Genomic DNA, 22607 nt, shown 5'->3' on the forward strand with positions numbered 1-22607 from the left:
ATATCTTCAATAACTTGACCTGCATCATCAACATTAAGATTCATAAATCTACCACTAGCCGCGGAGTCTAGAATCGTCCTGGATGTATTTCCTAATCCTTTGTAAAAGGCTTGAATCAACTGCCACTGTGCCAGATTATGATGGGGACACTCCCTCTGCAGATCTTTAAATCTCTCCCAAGCTTCATACAGTGCTTCATCTGGCTCTTGGGTAAAATTCTGAATTGCACTTCTCAATAGAGTTGTTTTCTCTGCAGGGTAATATTTGTTATAAAAATTCAAAGCAAGAGTTTCCCAGTTAGTAATACCTAGTGCAGTTCTATTCAAACCATTAAACCACAGTTTAGCTTTTCCACATAATGAAAAGGGAAAAAGAATCTCCCTGATCTGGTCCTGCGTAACCCCATTCTCCCTAATAGTATTGCAGTACTGACAGAAATCTGCAATGTGAAGATTTGGGTCTTCACCCTTAGCTCCACTGAACTGCTTCCTTTCTATCATAGTTATGAATTGGGGCTTGATCTCGAACTGGACTCCCTCGAGATCTGGAGTAGGCGAAAGGTGTGGAAAATCCGTCAGGGACGGTTGCGAGTAATCGCTGAGCTTCTTAGGTGCTGTCATCTCTGATTCTGAATCTGAAGGAACTTCTGAATCACTAGAATCAGTTGGCGGATCGTTAGGAATATTGTTACTCCCAGAACCTGCCAGGATTTGTCTGTAGAGATTCTTTTGTCTATGGAAAGAGCGCTCGATCTCAGGATCGAATGGAATATAACCTGATCTGGAACCCCTGGGCATAAACAAAGAACGAAAAAGACAAATATGAGAATTGCCTCAAAGAACTAACGTTCTCTGAGACAAGAGAAAATAATCTAGACTACAAAGAACAATCAGAAATAAAAATTAAAACCGTCTCCCCGGCAACGGCGCCAAATTTTGACAAGCTAAAGTCATAGTCACCCAATAAAAAATAATACCTAAATCCACTAACTAAGCAGATAGGGAAGAAGGGTCGAACCACAGGGAAACGATTTAATTTATTCCTAATTAATCAATATAATCTAAATTATCAAGTAACCAATTTGTTATTATAAAAGGGAACTAAACTACTAAGAGTATAAGTGGGAAGGAATAAAAGTAGGAGGAAAATCAATGAAATAAAAGCCTAGGGCATAGGTTCACCAATAAACAATATTCCAAGGTAAAACATAACAATCAATCATCAATGCATCAATTAATCAGATCATAAAGGGCTTTCGCTACGTATTACAATCACAGAGTTAATTTACCGGTATTAAATCTCATCTCTCGAATCTCGACTTAACCATTTATAAATTAGTCCGCTTATTGAAACTAAGCCTAAACATCAACTCTCATTTCTTGAATCTCGAATCAATATTGCTAAACTCATACAATTAAACCAGGCCTAATCTAATTGCATAGCATTAAACCAATCAATAGGAAATTAATCAAGCATTGATAACCAACAATAATAATTTACCCCTTCATATTATTTATGGATCCCCATAAACCCTAGAAAGAAAACTACTCAGACATAATTGAACATAAACTAAACAAAGCAATTAAAGGAAACATGATGAAAGAAATAAAGTAAAATAAATGAGATTAAAGTAGAAGAAATCGTTACCAAAGTAATCGGAATTAAGGAGTTGAATTAAGAACAAAAATGGAGAACAATGTTGTAGAGAGAGAAACTAATCTAAAGCTAAGTAGAGAGAGAAAGTCTAAGAGAAGAGGTCCTAAGCAAAAGCATTAAAAATCGTATTTATACCATAACCCGAAATTACTCCTAATTAGAAACTAAGTAATCGTCGAAGAAGCCTCCCCAGAAACATGCGCCCGATCGGGCGTAGGGCCGCCCGATCGGGCCCGCCTTTTCTCTTCGCCTTCTTGTTCTGGGCATCCGCCCGATCGGGCTAAAGCTTGCCCGATCGGGCCCGGCTATATGCTAGACTTGGATTGGGCTCCATTATTGGCCCAATTCGAATCTCCACTTCGGGTCTTGAATACTCGGTGTCCAAAAGCAATCGGTCATGCCTTCAAATGCTCGTAGTTGTACCGCAATAATCCCGGAAAAAAGCTCCAAAGATGCAATTCCCTACAAAACTCAACCGAAACTACGAAAACACTAGAAAACACCAATTAGTAATAAAAGTGGCTCTAACGAGCCAAAAACACTACTAATTACGACCAAAGGACGAGGGTAAAACACCATATAAAGTAGACATATCAGGAAGTTAAAGATGTTCCCCTTTAAGCCTAAGAAACATTGAATATGCAATAATTTCAAATGATATTATAGCTGTAGTTGAACTAATTTTGTATAATATTGAAAGATATTTTTCAAACAGAATCTTTCGTAAATTAATTAAATAACTATAGTTATTAATTAAAAAAAATAGTCATCTAGAATCACAAATACAAAAAATATAAGAATTTGAATATTTTACGTTGTATTAGCATAATTGAACAATTAATAAGTATTCCAAAGGAAAAAACACATTTAATAATACAGAAGTGAACATTTATAATGTCGGAAATGAACATTTTATAGGTGATTCAAAACTGAAAGATGACATCATTAGGAATGAGTGGGGGTCGAAGGGGGTGTAGGTAGCTGTGCCTACACTACTGTGTAGGCAAAAATTTGTAATTCTGTTCAGTTCAGTTCATAATTTCCTTCTCTCATAAATAATTCATTTCAGCTCTATTCATTTCATTCAGTTCTGTTTAGCTCCAATCAGTTCAGTTCAGTTCAATTTAGCTCAGTTCTACTCAATTCAATAAATCAAAACAGGCCCTAAGTTCCAATCAAGTCTAGCAAGTTTAAATTAGGTTTAATCAAGTGTAATTATTTTCAATTAGCTCAATAAGGTCTATTAACTTATTAAGTTTCTATTAGGTTCAATTAGATCTAATAAATTCAGTTCAGATGAGTTTAAGTGCAATCAGGTAAAAAGAATACATACGTATAAGTGTGTTTTTTTTAACCATTTTAATTCACACTCCCTCCGTTTTTTTATTTCTACTCACTATTCATTTTAGATCAATCATTCTTTATGTTCTAATCACTTTGCTTTATTTAATTTATAGCATACCTCTTTTACCATCTTACCCTTCAACCTCATAATAAATTACACATTTTCATATTTTCTCTTATTTCATTCATCCTTTACTTACGCAAATTCACCTTTTTACATCCTCTCTTACTTTATCTTACACCTACTCGCATTCATCAATATTTTCCTTAAATTGTGATCTAATTATGTGAGTAGAACATACAAGAATGGGCATAGTAAGTTTTAGCACTAGAGTGGCACTTAAAATTTTATACGAGTTCATGAGTTCAAGCAAAAACCCCCCTATATTAAAAAAGAACCCTTATGACTCACAAAATAGGGAAATTGAAGCGAGTAATAGAGAAGAGACTGGCCATCAACAACCACCTCACTATCGGTGATCCTATCAGCAAGCTCATCGTGCACAGTTGAGTTCTATCAGTGCATGCAACTATTCCCAAATCCTCAATTAAACCAAAATAGTAAGTCATGAACACTTATTTTTCAATTTTAATTTTAGCAATCTCCGAGGTTTTGTATATAATAATAATAATAAGAAGAATAATAATAAGAATAATATTCAATATTTTGATGATATGATCCAAATTTTTTCAACCACTATACACTAATTTATTACACTTCATTAAATCAAAAAATAGAAAATCTTAAAACTTTAAAATTAAAACTAAAGTTGTGAAATTGCCATCATATTCAATATTTTGTATATTATGATCCAACTATTCACTATTTCACAGAAAATAAATTTGTTATATTTCATTAAATTGGAAACAATTCTTTATACCTTTAAAAAATTAAGAATTAAAGTTGTGAAAATATGAAATTGCCTTATGATCATTACATAATGGAAAAAAAATACAACATTTAAACACTCATCTTACCAAAATTAACTTAGGTGATAAAACTTACACCATGTCTTGTGTGCGGCTGTTCACACCATATGTCCACTTGTAAAATGAACAGAGTGACCCCTATAACACTGAGCAAATAACCCCTATGACACTAACAAAGTAACCCCAGTGATGGCTGACCACATCATGTGGCCAACTACATATAAGAATTTGTTAGAACCTATTCTCTTCAGCTTAATTTCAGTTCAATTCAGTTCCTAATTTCCTTCTATTATAAACAGTTCAGCTCAGCTCAGTTCAGTTCAGTTCAGTTTAGTTCAGCTTAGTTTAGTAAATCAGAACAGGCTCTTAGTATCGTACAAGTTGTTTTATGCCATATCAAAAAACATGTTAATCTTTCAATAACAATCTAATGAATCAGATGAGAATTTTCTTCATGGCTACAACATAAATAGACCCCCTTCACCACGATATAAAAGAGGGTATGAATAACATTACTACTTGCCTTATTGCCTACTTGAGTATAAAAGAGGTAAATTGAAAAGGACTACACTACTTGAAATCTTGAATTGAAGGTAAAAGCATTCAATTTATCTTGGGTGGACCCAAAGTCTCACATGCCCAAACCACCAAACAGAAGACACTGAAAATCTCCAGCCTAAGCCACTAACCCTTAAACCCGTAAAACCCAAACAAAAGAAAAAACGCTGATCTCTTTTCCATACATTTTCAACATAGACGCCATTAACAATTCATCATTAGAGCTCAAATTTTTTTCACTCTTCTTCTAATCAATATCATGATTAGTTTTGTAAATGAAACATACAAAATAAATATGAGGAACATTATTATTAATGAAAGATGTGATATAATCACAATTGATATCTTATAATCATATTTATATTGATATAGTCACTTTTATATTGATATAATCACAATTGATATCTTATAATCATATTTATATTGATATAGGGCCTGTTCACATTTACTGAACTGAGCTGAGCTGAACTGAACTGATTGGAGCTGAACTGAACTGAATATTTTATGAGAGAGAGAAATTAGGAGCTGAATTGAACTGAACTGATTGGAGCTAAACTGAACTGCACTGAACTAAACTGAACTGAACTGATTAGAGATGAACTGAACTGAAATTAAGTAAATGTGAACAGGCCCATAGTCACTTTTATATTGATATAATCACAATTGTTATCTTATAATCATATTTATATTGATATAATCACAATTGATATCTTATAATCATATTCATATTTGGTCCAGTAATTGTTTTCTTATATTGCACGCATAAGCACACATTTTGCAATTTCTAAAGTTTTTCGACTAAAATCAATATACTAAAATTACGAACAATTCAGGAGAGAGAACCAAAATTAAAAAAAAAAACCCAGTGGAATTAAGCTAATAAAAAGTAAACTCTAAAAATCAAATCAAATACTAAAATACCTCTTGAAAATGAAATTTAAACACTAAAATTGAAAATCTAAAGTTAAATTAAACTGAATCGGACAATTTACACAAAAAAAATTGAACTTATTAATCGAAACCTAATTAAATACTTTTGCAAGGCCGCCCAACTAATGATCATAATCCTCTTCGTTTACTCCAATTTGATGATGAAATTCCATGTCTTGCCTTCACCATTGTTGATTTTAATGAACTTCCTTCTCTCGCCTTCACCATTGTTGAAGTGTAATACAGAGAACATCAAAGGAGGAGAGAGAAAAAAAAAAGAAAGAAGAGAGAGAAAATAATCTGTCATAAGGAGGGAGGAAATTAGAAGCAAGCTTTCAAAAAACAATCTGTGATAAGTCACGTGATTTTATTCGGTCTACAATAATATTAATGTAGACCGGATTTATTTTAGTCCTTATAATAAACCGTATTACTATAAACTTTCTAAAAAAACAAGGTTTGAGACTTTGAGGGCGGCATGAGAGGCATTAGAAGCAGCTACGACTTATAAAAACAAAAAACGATCGGCTTCAACATTTGCTTCATTCTCCACTCCTCAATTTTCATTATTAAATTACTCCTAATTTCTCCTCCTTTTTCATTGATAATCAAACGAAAAAAAAAATCAAATATGGCAATTGGTGTTCTTGCTTTCCAGGGTTCTTTTAACGAGCACATTGCAGGTATTTTTCTGTATTTTTTCCTTATTTAAAAACTTAAACTGCTGTGTTCTGTGGATTCTAGTTAGTATGACAGTTACCCGTTACGACTTGAGATCAAATCTCATCTACGTCTTTACCCGATTAAGGGTGGGGACAAAACAATTAAATGTTTTTATGTGTTAATTGTATTGAATTTTGTATGTGTAGCGCTTAGGAGGGTTGGAGTGAAAGGAGTGGAAATTAGGAAGCCAGAACAATTAGAGAATGTTGCTGCCCTTATCATTCCTGGTGGTGAAAGTACCACCATGGCTAAACTTGCCGAGTTAAACAACATGGTATATCTCTTTTCTATAATTTTAATCTTTTTTTGAATTGGGCGTTCTTTATGATGTTTAATTTTAACTGGGGTTGCTTTAATTTTGTTTAATGATTTTTGATTGGTTTCTAAATTTGAAGTGGGAAAGTTGTAGTCTTTTTTAATTTTATTTTTAGTTGATTGTGGGATTACAATTCAGAAATAAGTAATTAGTTTGTCTTTTTTTGAATTGGGTTTTCTTTGCTTTTATTTATGATGTTTCATTTTAACTGGGGTGGCATTAATTTTGTTTAATGATTTATGGTTTTTGATGGGTTTCTAAATTTGAAGTGGGAAAGCTGTAATCTTTTATAATTTTATTTTTAGTTGATTGTGGGATGAGAATTCAGAAAGAAGTAATTAGTTTGATTGTGTTCACAGTTTCCTGCATTGAGGGAGTTTGTCAAGATGGGCAAGCCAGTATGGGGAACTTGTGCAGGGCTGATTTTCTTGGCAAATAAAGTTATTGGTATACTTATCTCTTATCAATATTATCTCTTAATTGTCAATTAGAGATACCTTTTCTGTATATTCAAGGCATGTATGAAGCCTCTTAGATTTTACTTTCAAGGAGGAATGACAATGATTGAATGAGCTTAATAATTCTTAAATTGTTGGCAAATGTTCAACACAACAATACCGAAGTCTTAATCCCAAAAGAATGGGGTTGTTTGCATAAATCGAGAATCTATCTCTTGTGGTTGCCTTCAAAATCTAGATTGGCACAGCTAGGGTGTTTTAAAAGATATTATAATTATGGAATACATGTACTGTTTTTAAAAGGACTTGTAATTTTCAGGCCAGAAAACTGGTGGGCAGGAACTTGTTGGTGGCCTTGATTGCACAGTCCACAGAAATTTCTTTGGCAGTCAGGTAGTTTTGGATCTCTGTTGGTTATTTTGGTAATATGAAAGTTTGCATGTTCGGCTGAATTTGCATTTTATTGCTGGTTTTTACCTACTTTCTTATCTCTCTTCTTTACTTAAAAGATTGATGAAGCTGCATTTTTCAATGTGGCTTTTCTGTGATGGATCTGATGGAGAAGTGGTGATTTTAGTGCATTGTTTGATACCTATGTTATGCATTTTCTGCAGTTTAGAGGGCTGATAATTTTAGACTGAAAGGATATGGTGTCTAGAGTGTAAATTGAGATTTAGACTGAAAGGATGTGGTGTCTAGAGTCCAAATTGAGAATCTCAGGATGTTCTTGTTAGTGTGATTTTGCCTTGCTTGAATAATACAGTTGAGTAAACGAGTAGTTATCTTTACTTGAATTTTTAGGCATTTTGGAGCTTCAACTTGTTTTATTTTTCTATTATACTTGTAAATCCTGCCGTATGTAAGATTCTTTTAAGTTTGATGGTTGTAGCATTTGGATTTCATTCAAATAACCAAGCACTTTTGAACTCTGTTATTTTGCTGACTTATATTTTTTGTGGATCTTAAGATAATAGAGTTTCATTCTTGCAGATACAAAGTTTTGAGGAAGAGATCCCTGTGCCGTATATTGCAGATAAAGAAGGTGGTCCACTAGGTTTTCGTGCTTTATTCATCCGTGCTCCTGCTATCCTTGAAGTTGGCTCAGAAGTTGAAGTTTTGGCAGAAGTTCCTATTCCTGACAAAGTTAAGAAATCAGACATGATAAAGGAGATTCAAGAGGTTAGTGCATACTTTATATTATATTTTCCCCCATTTCTATTTTAAGGGTGCAACGTTTTTCTTTTCTATGAGGGCTAGGTAATTTGATTTTGATATTTGTTACTTTTGGATGCTGGTGGGACAGTAAAAGAGTTAAAAGAATCTTTAAAAGGAGTTTATAGTAGCCAGTTACCTATCTTCAAGTTCCTCTTGTTAGTCGAGCTAAAATTTGACTTGTCTGAGAGGACTTTTGAAGATAGCAGGTTTGAAACCTTGACAACGAGCAGGTCTTGATCTTAACCGCAGGTCCCAAAGAATTTGAATCTAGGTCAGATGAAGGGGTGCTATTTATGCTTTTATGATTTGAACATCCTAGGGTCCTTTCTGCTATAATTCTTGATAACTGTCGAAAACCTCCTCCTTTTGATAATTGATGTGTTGTTGGCCCTACAAGATCATCTTAAGACATAGGGCCTTCAGATGCATAGATGTCTTAGAAGTGGTCCTTTGTGCATATGTTTGAGGAGTTCTCTGGTCTTTTTGGAAACAAGTTTTAATTTAGAGCATGTTTGGTAAGAGTGTTTTTGTGTTAGAAACAAATTCAATTAAGCCATTCTTGTTACCAAGTGTTTGGTTAGAATGTTTGAGTAACAATTAGCATTACCTAGGAGTAATGGTTTTCACCGGTTTATCACCTCTCTAAAACCTATGGTAACAATTGCCTTTATCCTCATATAAAAAGAAATATAGTAAGGTTTAAGTGATTCCTTTCCATGGTTAAACTAAACCATTAAAAAGGTAAAAAATATGATTCATTTCCTTGCTCTTATTTGTTTCCTTTCCACTCCATTTCCAATATTAATACCAAACGCCCCCTTATTGTAGTTAGAGGCTGCTCAACCATTGGGTCAGGTTCATTTAGGGATTAATAGCCCTAGCCCATAGCCATTTCAAGCCATGGATTCTGACATGCAACAGCTTACTATCTTTTTTTTCCTTCCTTTTCTTTTTCCATCTTTTGGAAAATGATTAATTTAACGTGACATATAATATGAAGTCCTTCCATTCGTCTTCTAACTTGGGAATCAAGAAGGTTTGTGAAAAATTCGTGGGGTTTGGAACCATTTGAGAACAACATTGAAGAATTCTCTATCACCAATTTTTTTTACTCTTACCTTTCCTTTGGATTATAAAATAGGAGATGTATCTACTCCCTCTATCCTTCCAATAAATGTCCATATATACTCGTCTTATGACATATACTTTATGTATAAAAAATCTTCCAAACCACCTCTCTTTCGCATTCTTTCTCCTCGTGGCTCCCTTCCTTCATTATTTCTATCTCTCCATCTAATGGTCCCTTTCCCGCTATCTCTCTCACTTGCACTTTGCTTCTTTTTTTTTTTTCTTTCTTTCTGGATACTTTTTTTACGCTACAAAAAACCTGTACGAGCTACACTGCCTAACTAAAAACTACTTCACCTGTTTCTTTTTGGTTGAAAGTTGAAACAATTTCCAATTTAGGAATAGGCATGTTATTTGCAAGAAGTTAAGTTTAGTATGTTTAAATAAAGTACCAAAATTACCTCACCCCTTTCACTGACACTCTCTACTCAATGGATTAATTTTGCAAATCCCATACCCCTTTCCTTTTCTCTCTCTTACTAAATTTGTGTGTCATTTGGTTTGGTTGCAACTTAAAAGAATTGATAAGGAGTATTATCATGTGAGCCTAACCCTGAGTGGATATTTTTCTGTGGATGAAGGAAGTGCTTTATTAATCTCGATCTTAACAGGTTCTCTTGGCAACAACCCTTTAAAGAGGAGAAACTGTTAAAATGGGTTACATAAGATTGCAAATGAACTTTTGATAAGTAGTGGATGGTAATGGATAATTATCGGATGAAGAAAGAAAGGAGCTAGGGAAAAGGGATATTAATTTAAGAAGTCATTAGAAATTATAAAATTTTGGTGGATAATATCTGAAAGTTAATGAGACTATATTTGAGAGTTATTGAGAGAAATGAGTGTGGAAATATAGAGGAGATAGAAAGGGGGTTGTTTATAGAAACTCGTGGCAAAGGAGAACATGGAGGAAAAGAAAGCGGGGGATCTTAGACATTGGAATTTGGAATTTTGGACAAATGCTTAGCTGCATGTTACCTTCCAAAGACTTTGGTGAGCTAGTCCAGAGGATTGTCGAGTGATTGTACATGTTGCTCTCTATTAGATGAGCTTCTAGAAGTCTGTAACCTTATCGAATCGGCTTAGGGAAGGCACACTACAAGAGGTTTATGATATTCATATTAGGTTCATAATCAATTATGTATAGATCCGTATTTGATGTTTCTCCGCAAATATATTTACATCAAATTCCAAGAGCTGATCCATACTTGTATCGACCCTTTATGATTAATTTACATTAAGCTGCAAGCCAATTACATCAATTGTGCTAATTAATAGCAGTTTCCAGCTAAACATATCAATTACTTAATTTAGCTAGCAAATCATTATCTGTATCAAATCCTATAAACTATTGTTTAGAGTAATGCATGTTGTTTGAAGGACATACTTCCAACTGGCATTTTTGTTGCTGATGATTGATATGCAAAATTATGGACTCCTGTCATGAAAAGAGTGGAAATTCGGAAACCCTTTTTGTTCAAAGGGCCAACCTTTGTGCAAAAGAATACAAGTACTAGTAGTTGATTAATGTTGCTTGTTATCTGGTTTTGACAAAATCATCAAGTATTGATAAATAATGTGATTTTCCGAACAGTTGGTCAATTTCATGTCGTAATTTTCATCATATTTGATGAACTTTATTGAATTTCTGTAGGTGAATCTTGAATCTGTAAACAAAGTGGCTGTAGCTGTAAAGCAAGGAAATTTGTTAGGAACGTCCTTCCATCCTGAATTGACTGCTGACAGTAGATGGTAACTATTGGACTTATCCGAGGTTTTTTTTTAACTTGTCTATTGAAAGTCACAAGAATAAACTTATTGCTGTTTACAGGCATTTGTACTTCATAAAAATGGTAAACGACCTTAGAGAAGAGACCATGACTGATACCACGTCCGAGACTTCAAGCAGTATCATCAAAGCAGGAGACTTGAGTTCCTTGCAAGATACAAAGATTGAACTCCCCATATATTCTTAGCATTCTCTTATAGCCTGCTTCTAATTTAAAGATTTATTAGGATAATCTTATGAAGATATAGGTTACTTTTTTCACTTTGGAATGATTGCCCATATTCGATTATGTGCTCACACGGTCACACCAACAGAAGTTGGCTTCGTTATTTTCAAGGGTTTTGTCAATGTCAATCATATTATTGGCTTCATAATTATCAAGGGTTTTTTCAATGCCAATTTGATATAACTAAACTATTGCAATGCACTACAAAGGTGATCTCAGCTGCTAAATCATTTTCCCAAAGGTAAATCATAATCACACCAGCAAACCTAGTTGATTGGCACCCAGAAGATCGGTATGTTTACTTGATTGAGATGTTGAATTATCACTAACATCTCCAAAATGTATTTGGTTTCATTACTTGCTTTACGTCCCATTTGAAAATAATGTGAAAGAATGTACAAATGGGAGTCGTTATTTAACAAAGTATAAGAGGATGATGCTTGTGCTTCAATCCTCATAAATTGGTAAGGTGCTAGCCAACTATCCACAAATAGCCTCTACAGCTAAACTTTTCTTCACTCCACTACATGGATCGCCAAATATGTCAATGGACACTCCAATCTTGCAACTGCGAGCTCCAACACAGGCCTGCATGAAAAATTTGATGGTCAGAGTCAAATATAAACTAAAATTTGTGAAGCACATATGAGTTCCAGAAAAGGATCGGAAGAAACATATAAGGAATGTGATGGCCCACCTTCTTCACAATTGGCAATGCTCGGAAGCTCCTGCATTTACCATGTGTATAACTCCCACAAGAACCTTGAGGAGTACCAAAGCTTGCAAATTTGATTGAAGAAATAACTTGATGTGGTGCAGGGCACTCTAGCAAAAGCATAGGCCCTAATTTCTTGTCTGTTTGATCTGTATCCCACATATCAACAGGCGCTGGATGGGTCTCTGATACATGTGAGCACATGCTTCCAACTTGCTTAGTGGAGATAGATATCTTTGTGGGATCTCCGCCAATCTCTTCAAACACCACAAGAACATTGCCACTCGGTTTTACCCACGAACGAGGTACATGATACCTGTAATTCATAAAAAATAAAGATGCAGGTTCATGATTCTTAGTTTTTAGTACTTGTAGATAGTTTACTTGGGTGAAAAGGAAAGTACTACTGGTGCTTACAATTGCTGGGGAGGTTTTCCACAATTTTTGAGACATTTGTCCGATTTATAAGGCCCTCTGTAATCACAATGGTCACTGCAACCACCACTTGGCGAGCTCAAAGTTGGCCAATAGCGTCCTATGCTTTGCCCATTCACCCATGCCTCACCTTTTCCCATCCCGGTGAAGTCCAGAGCAAGTGGGTCATTTCCATCAGGAGCATTGAATGATGTCTGAGTAAGTAATTATTTTCAGAATAAGCATCCCATAATTACAAAAATTCACATTATTAAGAGATTAGCTGGCCATCTCTTCTATGGCTTCACATCTTAGATTCTTAGTGTCATATAGATTGTCTAAGCATGTAGCACTTTCAATTACAAGTAATTATGTTAAGAGATACACATGTATTCCCTGCATCCAGATGAATATATTGAACAATACATCTTCTTTGGCATTTAGCCAACTTGAATAATAAGCAATAATGTCACCGAAACACTAGGTATTTGAGTTACTTTACTGAGAGGTTGGACACTCATACTCAGTGCTGCAGTTATTTGGAATAGACAGATTTTTGTGATGTAAGTATATACTTCAGGATATAATACACTTCTCTAACTTATGAATTCTTACCCAATTATATATAAAGCAGGGTAGTCAAAACTTGATGACTGATGAGCATGTAAATGATGGTACCATATGCAAATATTCAACAAAATATTGCAATTCTTTGAAGAATGAGAATTATTTTTAAGATTGTTAGATAATTTAGCTGTTGCTCATAAAATGAAGTGAGAATTTAAGATTACCTTGTACCATGTTAGGGGCTGGTTCTTAGGGAAGGCTGATGAATCCCAAGTAGAGGAACCTCCACTGGCTAAATCTAAGTCTTCACCCTTCAGTCCAACCTGAAATTTTATAAAGAGAATACTTGTGATTCGAACATCCAGAAATGGAAATTCACTGTCTATGGAATAGACTGCTGAACATGTTTCCACTCCTTTTGTCTTTGCCACCTTTTTTTTTTTTTTTTCTTTTTTCTTTTTCCTTTTTTCTACTTTTCCTTTTGCTTCAGCTTTATAAAGCTTGACTGCTTTCGTATAAAATGGAAGACATCATATCCAGCCACTTATCTATATTTTGTATAGCTACCTTATTAAATATATCACTGAGAAGCAGAAAATTACTCAAGGTAAGAAGATAAACCTGATATGTCCATGACTGAGAAGAGAGATCTAAAGTAAGGCCACCATTAGAGCTTCTAAGAGATGCAGGACCAGTAACACCAGCACCCGCTAAATCAAAAAATGCTCCATAATTCTGCAAAAATTCATGGATTTAACAGAGTCAAAATTTGACACTATTCACTATTGTATATGTTTGGCTGTACAAAGTAATTTATCAAAGTACTCTTAGTTACTAACCGCAAGTCCCACAGTCAAGCTAAGGAGATCAATTGCGTTCTTTCCTGTGTTAAGTGTTGCAGGAATGTCCACTGAAATCTTATGATCTCCTGTTGGGGAATATCTGGTAGCTGGCCACAATTTCAGTAAACGAAGCATTATCATCATAGAAAGAACAAGGTGACTGAAGACAAGCATTACTTCTGGAAGCAAGTTCAATGTTCTAAATTAACCTAAATGTTGCTTTAAAACATAATTTTGTTATGCACTTCAAGTTCGCAGTTGTCATCACTTAATCAAAAAATTGGGAACTAAAGGATATCATCACTCTAAAGCGATGGTTAAAATTTAGACAAGATGCTAAAGGATTTTCACCTTAGAATGTAAACACCTAAATCCAAATTCTAATTTTATGTAACACATGAACTTTCAATTTACAAAGCAAGCCTGCTTCATAATAAAAATTAATAGTAGTGATTACAAAGCTGTAATTTCTACCTGCAAGTTTCCCGTTAATGAAAACATGAAGGCCATGACCAAGTGATTGAATATGAAGAACAGTCTGAGATCCATTCTGAAGGTATGGTTCATCACCTTTGATAGTAATGCTGTAATACATTAAGTTCAGGTTTCAAAGACATCCCAAGCAACTCAACAATGGTGATAAAGATGATATATATGCCACTGATAACTCAGCAATGTTTTTAGACCAAACAACGACTTGAATACAATACCTTGATGAATACCACAAGTAGTCACTTTTGTCAGCTGTAGTATTTATTTGCTCCAGTAGGCCAGATTTTACAAAGGCTTGCGTCTTTGATATACCTACTGGTTCTCGAAACCAACTCCATGTTGACTGGATGTCTCCAGAAGAATCAAGGTTGTATTTTAGAGATTGAGGAATGAATTTGGGAAGCATGGCCATAGAATTAATCTGGCACAAGAAAATTTCAATCAACTGTCATCTGTCTGCTTGGTATATATAGGAAACTAAATCAATTTCAATCGAGCAATGAGCAGCTTGGAACAATTAACAAAACCAAACTAGTCTGGAAAAGAGCTACTTGAGATGCCCAGATCTGCACGTAAGGAAAGCTTCCATGGAATACAACATTTCATCAATACATGCTGTGCAGTGAGGAATTTCTACTTTATTGTTTTTCAAACGGATCCTCCAAACAAAGTTGTTTTTCCATGTTCTCACATAAAGTAATAAGATGTTTTTGACAAATTAAACACACCTTTGCAGTATTGAGCACCACATTTTTGCAGTCAGGCAAGATGCTCACTGACCATGCAGGTAAGTGATATGAGTTGCCATTGAATTTCACTGTTGCATCAGAATGTGTATCCGTATTGGCCAGAAATGCGGAACACAATCCTGATTGTGTTTTGTATATCGTGGCCTGAAAAAGAGAAACTATATTAGGTAGGTTTCTTTGGAACCTTCAAAGATACGTGAATATATTCAACCAAAAGTCATAGTACTGCAAAAAGACATAACTTAGAAAATTGACATCATGACCACATTAGACTCTTATGGCAAAGCTCATAAAATATTTTGCACTATGTACATGACAATATAACACCCAAGTTAAATGGAAGATTTAGTCATAAATCACAGCCTGTAGTTTTGTTAATAGCCAAAAAAATAAGAAAGGATTTTGCTCACAATCAAACTAAAGTTTTTATGATGAATATATTATATTGGTACTGGTATATTCTTCAAAGAGGTATACCAATGAAGCAAGTTGACATACTGCTTTAGTTACCTTAGACGACTCTAATAAACCAGACAATATAAATATGACAGTATATATTTGTGTCTCTGGGCATAAATAAATGGTCAAGCTTCTAGAAACTTGCAATGGATTTGAATGAAGGAGAACATAATTACATAACTTAAGCACGAAAAGTCTACAACACAGATAGAAAAAGAGAACAGATGTTGCCGTTAAATCAGTAATAATGGATCATACCTCCAAATTTGCACCTAGAGAAGGGTATGTGGGATCAGTTGCCACCATTGCTGCCTCACAGAGCTTTATTGCCTTATGCACATCTTTTAGGTGGCCCCATTTTGGCTGCCTAATAATGCCTGAGTTTTATTTTTAAAAACAAACAAGAAAGATGTCAAATCCTTTCAACTTTTATGTGCAATATGAAGTATCTTCCAACTTATATAGCGCCTATATGAGAATTTATATCTTTGTAGTTGGAGCAAAATTTCCTCTACATTATTGACTTAAATGAAGTAAAATGATGCTTTGAATTGAATAAAAACTATTGCATTAAGTAAATCATGCATGAGCATACCGTACTCATCGATTGGAGCATCATAATCGTAAGTGGTAGTAATGAACGGTCCACCAGAAGTGCGGTCAAAGTTGGTTCCTCCATGGTACTGTTTAATACAAAATGAGACATATTAGTACACTCCTGTATTCTTCAGGGTGTACCCGCGCATTAGCACGGGTTATATTCTTAAAGAAGAAAAATATTCTCTGATACTTATTGGGGAAATTTGTGGTGTAGGTATTCATTGAGGAAGTTTCTTTGATTTGTTTTTATTTTTCTAGATGGAGTGTGTAGAATTTTAAGATTTGGGTAAGTTGTAGCGAAAACAACTCTTCTGTTATTAGAGTAAGAATTTTATAACGGTAATTATTTCCTCTCTCTATGAATAAAGTAGCTCAACTATGTGAAATGTAATCAGGAGCAGAGTACTACCATGTAATAGTTTTGCATCGATCCTCCTCGTTGATAAAAGCGTGCTACTGCAAAAGCTAGGTCTTCAACAGGTCGATAAGGTATCTTACCACCAAAAGAAGTAAACCTAACACACCAGAAAGGCTAAACCATAAAAAACCAGAAACAATGTACTGAAAGAGAAGTCTATTTCTTGGTATGCAACCCATGCTTATGAATAATAAAATAATCAGGGAATAATTGCTGATTTATTTATAGTTTAAGCAAGTCATTAGATATTATTCCGATTTCCTGTAGAATATATAAACCCAAAAGAATTACTATTATTTATGAAAATGAGACAGATTCATAAACATCACTAACCATCCACTCCAATTTTCTGTCCATAATTTTGGTGATTGGTTGGAGTTCGGTGTAAACTGATCGCAGTAAAATCCGTTACACGTGTTGATCTGCGTATAACGACAATCACAGATTCAAGCAAGATTACAGAACTATTTTCTTTTTTTATTGTTAATCAGATATCCAACCAATGTAGCAAACATTTATCAAAGATTCCGGCTTACAATAGGAGCAGGGGCATCTGACTGTTGGCACATAACCCATGGCACCCCAGTATCCAAAGACACCGCCATGTTTGCTGCCCACTTAATGTAAGATTTCCCAGCTGATCCATACGCTGCATCAATATTTCCGTACTCGTTTTCAATCTGTAATTAGCAAAATTAAATATACTATTACTCCGTATCAATTAAACATCCCTATCAAGTATCAACAAACAATCATCATTGACCCATGTCATGAGGACTTTAGTTAGTCAAAAAAACACATTTTTTAATGATTAGATATGTATGATTATGAGATATAGGCTCAACCACCAAAGATTTTTTCAACAATCATCATAAATTAGTATTGAATTGTAGAACTAACCTGGGACAAGATTATGGGTCCTCCTTGTGAAGCATATAGGTCGTCTTTCTTCATCAAATCCACAATATAGGTGGTGAATCGCTTCATCTCGTCCTATATCACCATCATCCATCATGTATAAGTATTTTCAGTTACATTTTATTTTAAAAAAATTTATACTAGTAAATTTACTTGAAAATTATGAATCCAAAATCCGAAATAATAAAGGCTAAGACAGCAACCTTGAATGGCTCATTGTCGGTCCGAAATCTGATCCCAGGAATGAAATGCAACCAAAGAGGAAACCCACTACATCAAACACTTACAAAATTTAGAACCATTAATCATCAAAATTTTCCAGAAAACAACATCATGACAAAAGTGGTACGAAGTAAAAAGTATATGATTACATTAGTACTAAAACTAGTTAAATTACAAACGAAAATAGTAAATAAAATTACCCATAATTCCATTCAGCGCAAACATATGGTCCAATCCGAAGATGAACGTAAAGCCCAGCTTCACCAACTAATTTGACAAACTTGACTAGATCTTTTCTATCAGAAAAATCATACTGCATTTCCAAAAATGGGATTAATAATTTTAATCAAAAATTTTATAAAAATGGGATTAATAAAAGTATACTCCCATCAATTCCCATAAATTTAATTTGGTACTTCATTAAAAACATCATTTAGCTGAATTTTCCAAAAATGAGAATAACGATAAACCCAAGTAAAATTTCATCATTTTCTCCAAATTCATACTATTATTAACTACAACAATAATTATAGATAGCAAAATGATATAGAAATTGCAACTAAAATAAACCCAACAAATATTTTAAAATAAAATAAAAGAAAAACCTGGCCTCGAACTGGCTCATGCAAATTCCAAAAAACATAAGTTTCAATTATATCTAATCCTCCATCCTTCGATTTTTGAATGAGGTCCGGCCACATCTGTTTACAAAACATAAATTAGTACATATATAATGTAATGTAATCCGTGACAACAAAATCACGTGTCGATTCGTGTAATTGAAAAAAACCCGAACAAACCTCAGGTGTGCTACGAGGGTAATGTATGGACCCAGACACAAGAACACGGCGTTTGCCATCAATGACTAAAGCTCGATGATCATAGGTCACATTACTCGCAGCAGCAAACGATGTCGTAGTAACAACACCCAAACAAACCACCATTAACAACATTATAATTTTCTTCTTCATTGTAACCAATTTTTTTTATAACAACCCAAAATAGAAACTTTGTTTATGATTTTGGATATTTATAGTAATAATGTAGAGTACTAATTGATGAAAAACCCGGAAAAAAAAAAAAAAAAAAAAAAAAAAAACTTTAAGATAAAATAATAATGTTGAGTTTAAAGCTAAGATATAAGAGAAATTGAATTAAAGCAAATTGTTGCTTGGCCGCTTTGTTGTACAAAACCCAGGTTAAAAGATAACCCAAAAAATAAAAATACAAAGTATGAAAGAAAAACACTCAAGCATAAAGCTTAAGACTAAAGACTAAAGAACCCCAGAAAAACTTCTTTTGTTTAAGTGTTTGGCTTTGGCACGTTTATGTGGCCATCTCTATATGCTCCCGAAAACTACCTCCTTTATTCATTCATGTATCGACTTGATAAAAGATGGTTTACGCTAAAATGTCGATACGTAAGATATATTAAATAATGTGATATTAATGGGGAATGTTGTATAATGGTGATAGGTGAGTCATGAAAATTGAACTGCTACACTAATTAAGTTCTAATAGAGATGGGGAGTGAGATTAGGGAAAGAAGGAGGGAGCCTCAGTGTATCCTCGTACTATAATAAGTAAAAAATTATTTATTAAATGACATTTTTGTAAATAAATCGACAAAATATCCTAATTAGTACTTCATCTATCCCTTTATTAGATTCCTACTAGCATTTATTTTTCACATAATAGAGAAGTAGAAATCTAATTAAGGAATGGAGGGAATATGACACTTTGGTAAATAAGTCAATATTTGTGAGATTTGTATTTAATAAAAGTTGTTGACTTATTTACATAAATGCCACTAAATAAACACTTTTTTATTTTTCACTAACATAAACTTGTATTTCTCATAATATAATTGGAATAAGGAGATAATTAGGGTCTGTTCTCATTAGATTAATTTCAGTTCAGTTCAGTTCAGCTCTAATAAGTTCAGTTCAGTTCAGCTCTAATAAGTTCAGTTCAGTTTAGCTCTAATAAGTTCAATTCAGTTTAATTCATGTCTAATGATATTGATAGTGATATAAAGCCAAATTTCATACTTTTAAACTTATATTACAATAACGACAATAATAATAATAATAATAATAATAATAATAATAATAATAATAATATGAAAATAATAATAATAATAATGACTATTATACGGTTATACCATATTTCATTATTTGATGAGCTAGGAGTAAAAATAGGATCAAATTAGTTTTTAAATAAGACCGACCCAACTCTTTAGTTATTTTATTTTATTTTATTTATTTATTTATTATATATTATTATTTTAATTTTTTCATTTTGAGAATTTTTTAAAAAGTGTTTTGTGTTCTTTTGTCATTTTAATATTTTATTTTTTTAATTATATAGTATATGTTTTTAAAATATTTTGGGGTTTCATGTTTTTAATATATTTTTCATAAATATTTTAATTATATTGTATATTTTTCTTAAATATTTTAATATGTATATTTGTATATACACATATATATAATAAATAATCAAAGATCATTAATCCGTAGTTAAAAATCACTAATTAATAAATTCAGTTCAGTTTAACTCATTTCAGTCAATGAGAACAGACCCTTAGTGTGGAGTGGTACAAATTAGTGTGGAGTAGTCCCACAAGTATTAAAAATGGTGAGGATGTAAATGGGAGAATTGAAGGATGTTGATAACCAACCACGTGAAGGTGGAGGATGTGGGTTGGGAAAACAACATTTGAGAAAATGAGTAATGTCTTTCGGAGGGGGGAGATTAAGAGCAAACGTGGCGACTCGATATGGGGTTCGTGATTATAAAATTTTAAACTTGTACTAAGGTGGGATTGTGCTATTAACTTTATTCTACACTCGAGTAAAATTACACGAAGTAATTCATCCGTTCTCCTTTTTTGTGTTCACCCGCTTCATGTTTTAGACTAATTCGAATTTGGGTTCAATTCTGAAGGGTTGGGTTTCAGGCATCTCCCAATTGTTGTTGGGGAGGAGGGGGATTAAACACGTGGTCCTCTCTACCAAGTACAGCGTCAATCACTAAAACACTTTAACATTTATACTATTTATTTATTCTACTTTAACTAGCTTCTCTAATTTATACTTGGAAAATGTATTATCATGTAGGATCTCATTCTATTGGTTATGAATATCATTTTTGTGTATATTTTTCTATATTAATAATAAAATCTATATACTATACTAAAACAGGGTACACTAGCTCTATGGCTGTCACGTGTCCCTGTTTTAGGTTTTTTAATTTTTTTTTTTTTTTTTGGGTAAAATGTATAATTGTCAAAGATCCTATTATTAAAGATACTCTGAAATAATATCTTGACTTTCTTAATATTGTTTCTCAATTAATATTATTCATGGATTTTCAGCATATATTTAATCCATATCATTTGACTTTAGATTGCTTAATTCAAGGAGAGTATATTTTGTTATTTTGTACTCCGTACATTATATTTTAGGTTTCTTTATTAGCACACGTACCGCTATATTAGAGCAGGTTATTCCTTCAACCTAATTTTTTTTCCTCCTCACATTATTCCTATGGCTACTAACACCATTTCTAATGATGTTGAAGCTAATTGTGCTTTGTTGTCAACCTCACTAATATTATCAAACTCAATTCAACCAATTATTTATCCTGAAAAATTCAACTTGAGACTATACTTGTGGGATATGACCTTTTCAAGTTTCTTCATGGATCTCACCCTGGCCTCCTCCATCCATATATTTTATATTTAAGTCAAGTTTATATACGGATTAGTAAAAGATATATTTGATTATATTATAAATGTAGATTATCACTCAAATATACTAATGTGTATAAATTATATATCTTATTTTAAAAAATATAATACGGAGTACTACCTCCACTTTGTTAAGTGTTACATTTGAACGATCTCCAATTCACTATTTTGACCATAAATTTTTTTTTAATTGTGCATTAATTTAAATTATACAAAGTTGATATATTGAAAAGTTATAATAATTTTAATCTAATAAGATCAAAATTGATAATAATGTGCTTTCTAGCTTATATTTAAACAATTAGACATGTTGTGATTCGTAAATAGCTTATAAATATGTAGATTGTGTTTTTATTAAAAAAAATAAAAGTAAATTGTGATACAATTATTATGACTTTACTAATTTTCTACCATATGATTTTAGGTATATCATACTTAATTTTTAAGAAAAATTATACATGCTATATATAATTCATTTGCTATAATAGTTTGCTACAGAACTCCTAAATGCAAAATCTCTGAATTATTATAATAAGTTTTTAAACTTTTGCTAAATCTATAAACAAACCATTTATTCGACAACTAAAGTCACACCACACTCATGCATAACATCTACAAATTGTAAAATACTTGATTGATATATAATTCTCTATAAGCTATAATTTTCGTTTTTAAATACAGAGTTCGACGCTAATTTTTACTCCATTCTTTCTATTGTAACTGACACGTTAGACTTTTTTTCACTATCTATAATATTAACATTGATTGTAGTTTATCTATTTTACTTTTTTTTTCTTTTTTTTTTTTTATAAATGTAATAATTCATATTTTATCATTTTAAGTTGTTAAATAGATATTGATACAAGGTTTTATAATTAAGCAAGAATATAATTTTTATTGATATTTAATTACATAAAAACTAAGTCAAACTATTGCATCGACATGTATGCAAAGTTTGATTGTGTTAGTTATTCATCAATGTGGGCAGCTACCATAAGGTTACTCAGTTAGTGTTATAGGGGTCACTCAATTAGTGATATAGGACTTACTTTTTTTTTTTTTTTGAGGAAAATATAGGGCTTACTTATTAGTAAGTGTTATAATGGTTACACTGTAAATGTTGTAGAGGATATTTTATTTGTTAATTATTTAAGAGTTACTCAATAAATATAATAAGGGGCTAC

The 22607-nt window shown here is 32.9% G+C and overlaps 2 protein-coding genes and 1 non-coding gene across 3 annotated transcripts; 2 read left to right on the forward strand and 1 right to left on the reverse strand.

The window, feature by feature from the left end:
• Positions 1–132: 132 nt before the first annotated feature.
• LOC145590383 (small nucleolar RNA R71) lies at positions 133–239 on the forward strand. Its single transcript, XR_014101990.1, has one exon. It is a non-coding gene; the product is annotated as a small nucleolar RNA R71 (small nucleolar RNA).
• A 5648-nt stretch (positions 240–5887) lies between these two features.
• LOC145589475 (putative pyridoxal 5'-phosphate synthase subunit PDX2) lies at positions 5888–11306 on the forward strand. Its single transcript, XM_081646054.1, has 7 exons — positions 5888–6101; positions 6288–6415; positions 6817–6904; positions 7235–7308; positions 7906–8094; positions 10913–11010; positions 11090–11306. Exons 1-7 carry the CDS (start codon positions 6050–6052, stop codon positions 11232–11234), a joined length of 774 nt encoding a protein of 257 aa, XP_081502180.1. The 5' UTR covers positions 5888–6049; the 3' UTR covers positions 11235–11306.
• Positions 11307–11542: 236 nt separating this feature from the next.
• On the reverse strand, positions 11543–19201 carry LOC145589474 (beta-galactosidase 8-like). Its single transcript, XM_081646053.1, has 19 exons — positions 18470–19201; positions 18275–18370; positions 17870–17982; positions 17651–17717; positions 17430–17522; positions 17066–17209; positions 16863–16951; positions 16521–16626; positions 16107–16194; positions 15770–15888; positions 15032–15196; positions 14522–14724; positions 14286–14395; positions 13809–13918; positions 13591–13704; positions 13194–13292; positions 12406–12617; positions 11971–12304; positions 11543–11861 (listed from the first exon to the last, which is right to left on the reverse strand). Exons 1-19 carry the CDS (start codon positions 18638–18640, stop codon positions 11754–11756), a joined length of 2541 nt encoding a protein of 846 aa, XP_081502179.1. The 5' UTR covers positions 18641–19201; the 3' UTR covers positions 11543–11753.
• Positions 19202–22607: the final 3406 nt, after the last annotated feature.

The sequence above is a fragment of the Chenopodium album genome, chromosome 17 (genome assembly GCF_948465745.1).
Source record: "Chenopodium album chromosome 17, dcCheAlbu1.1, whole genome shotgun sequence".
Lineage (NCBI taxonomy): Eukaryota > Viridiplantae > Streptophyta > Magnoliopsida > Caryophyllales > Amaranthaceae > Chenopodium > Chenopodium album.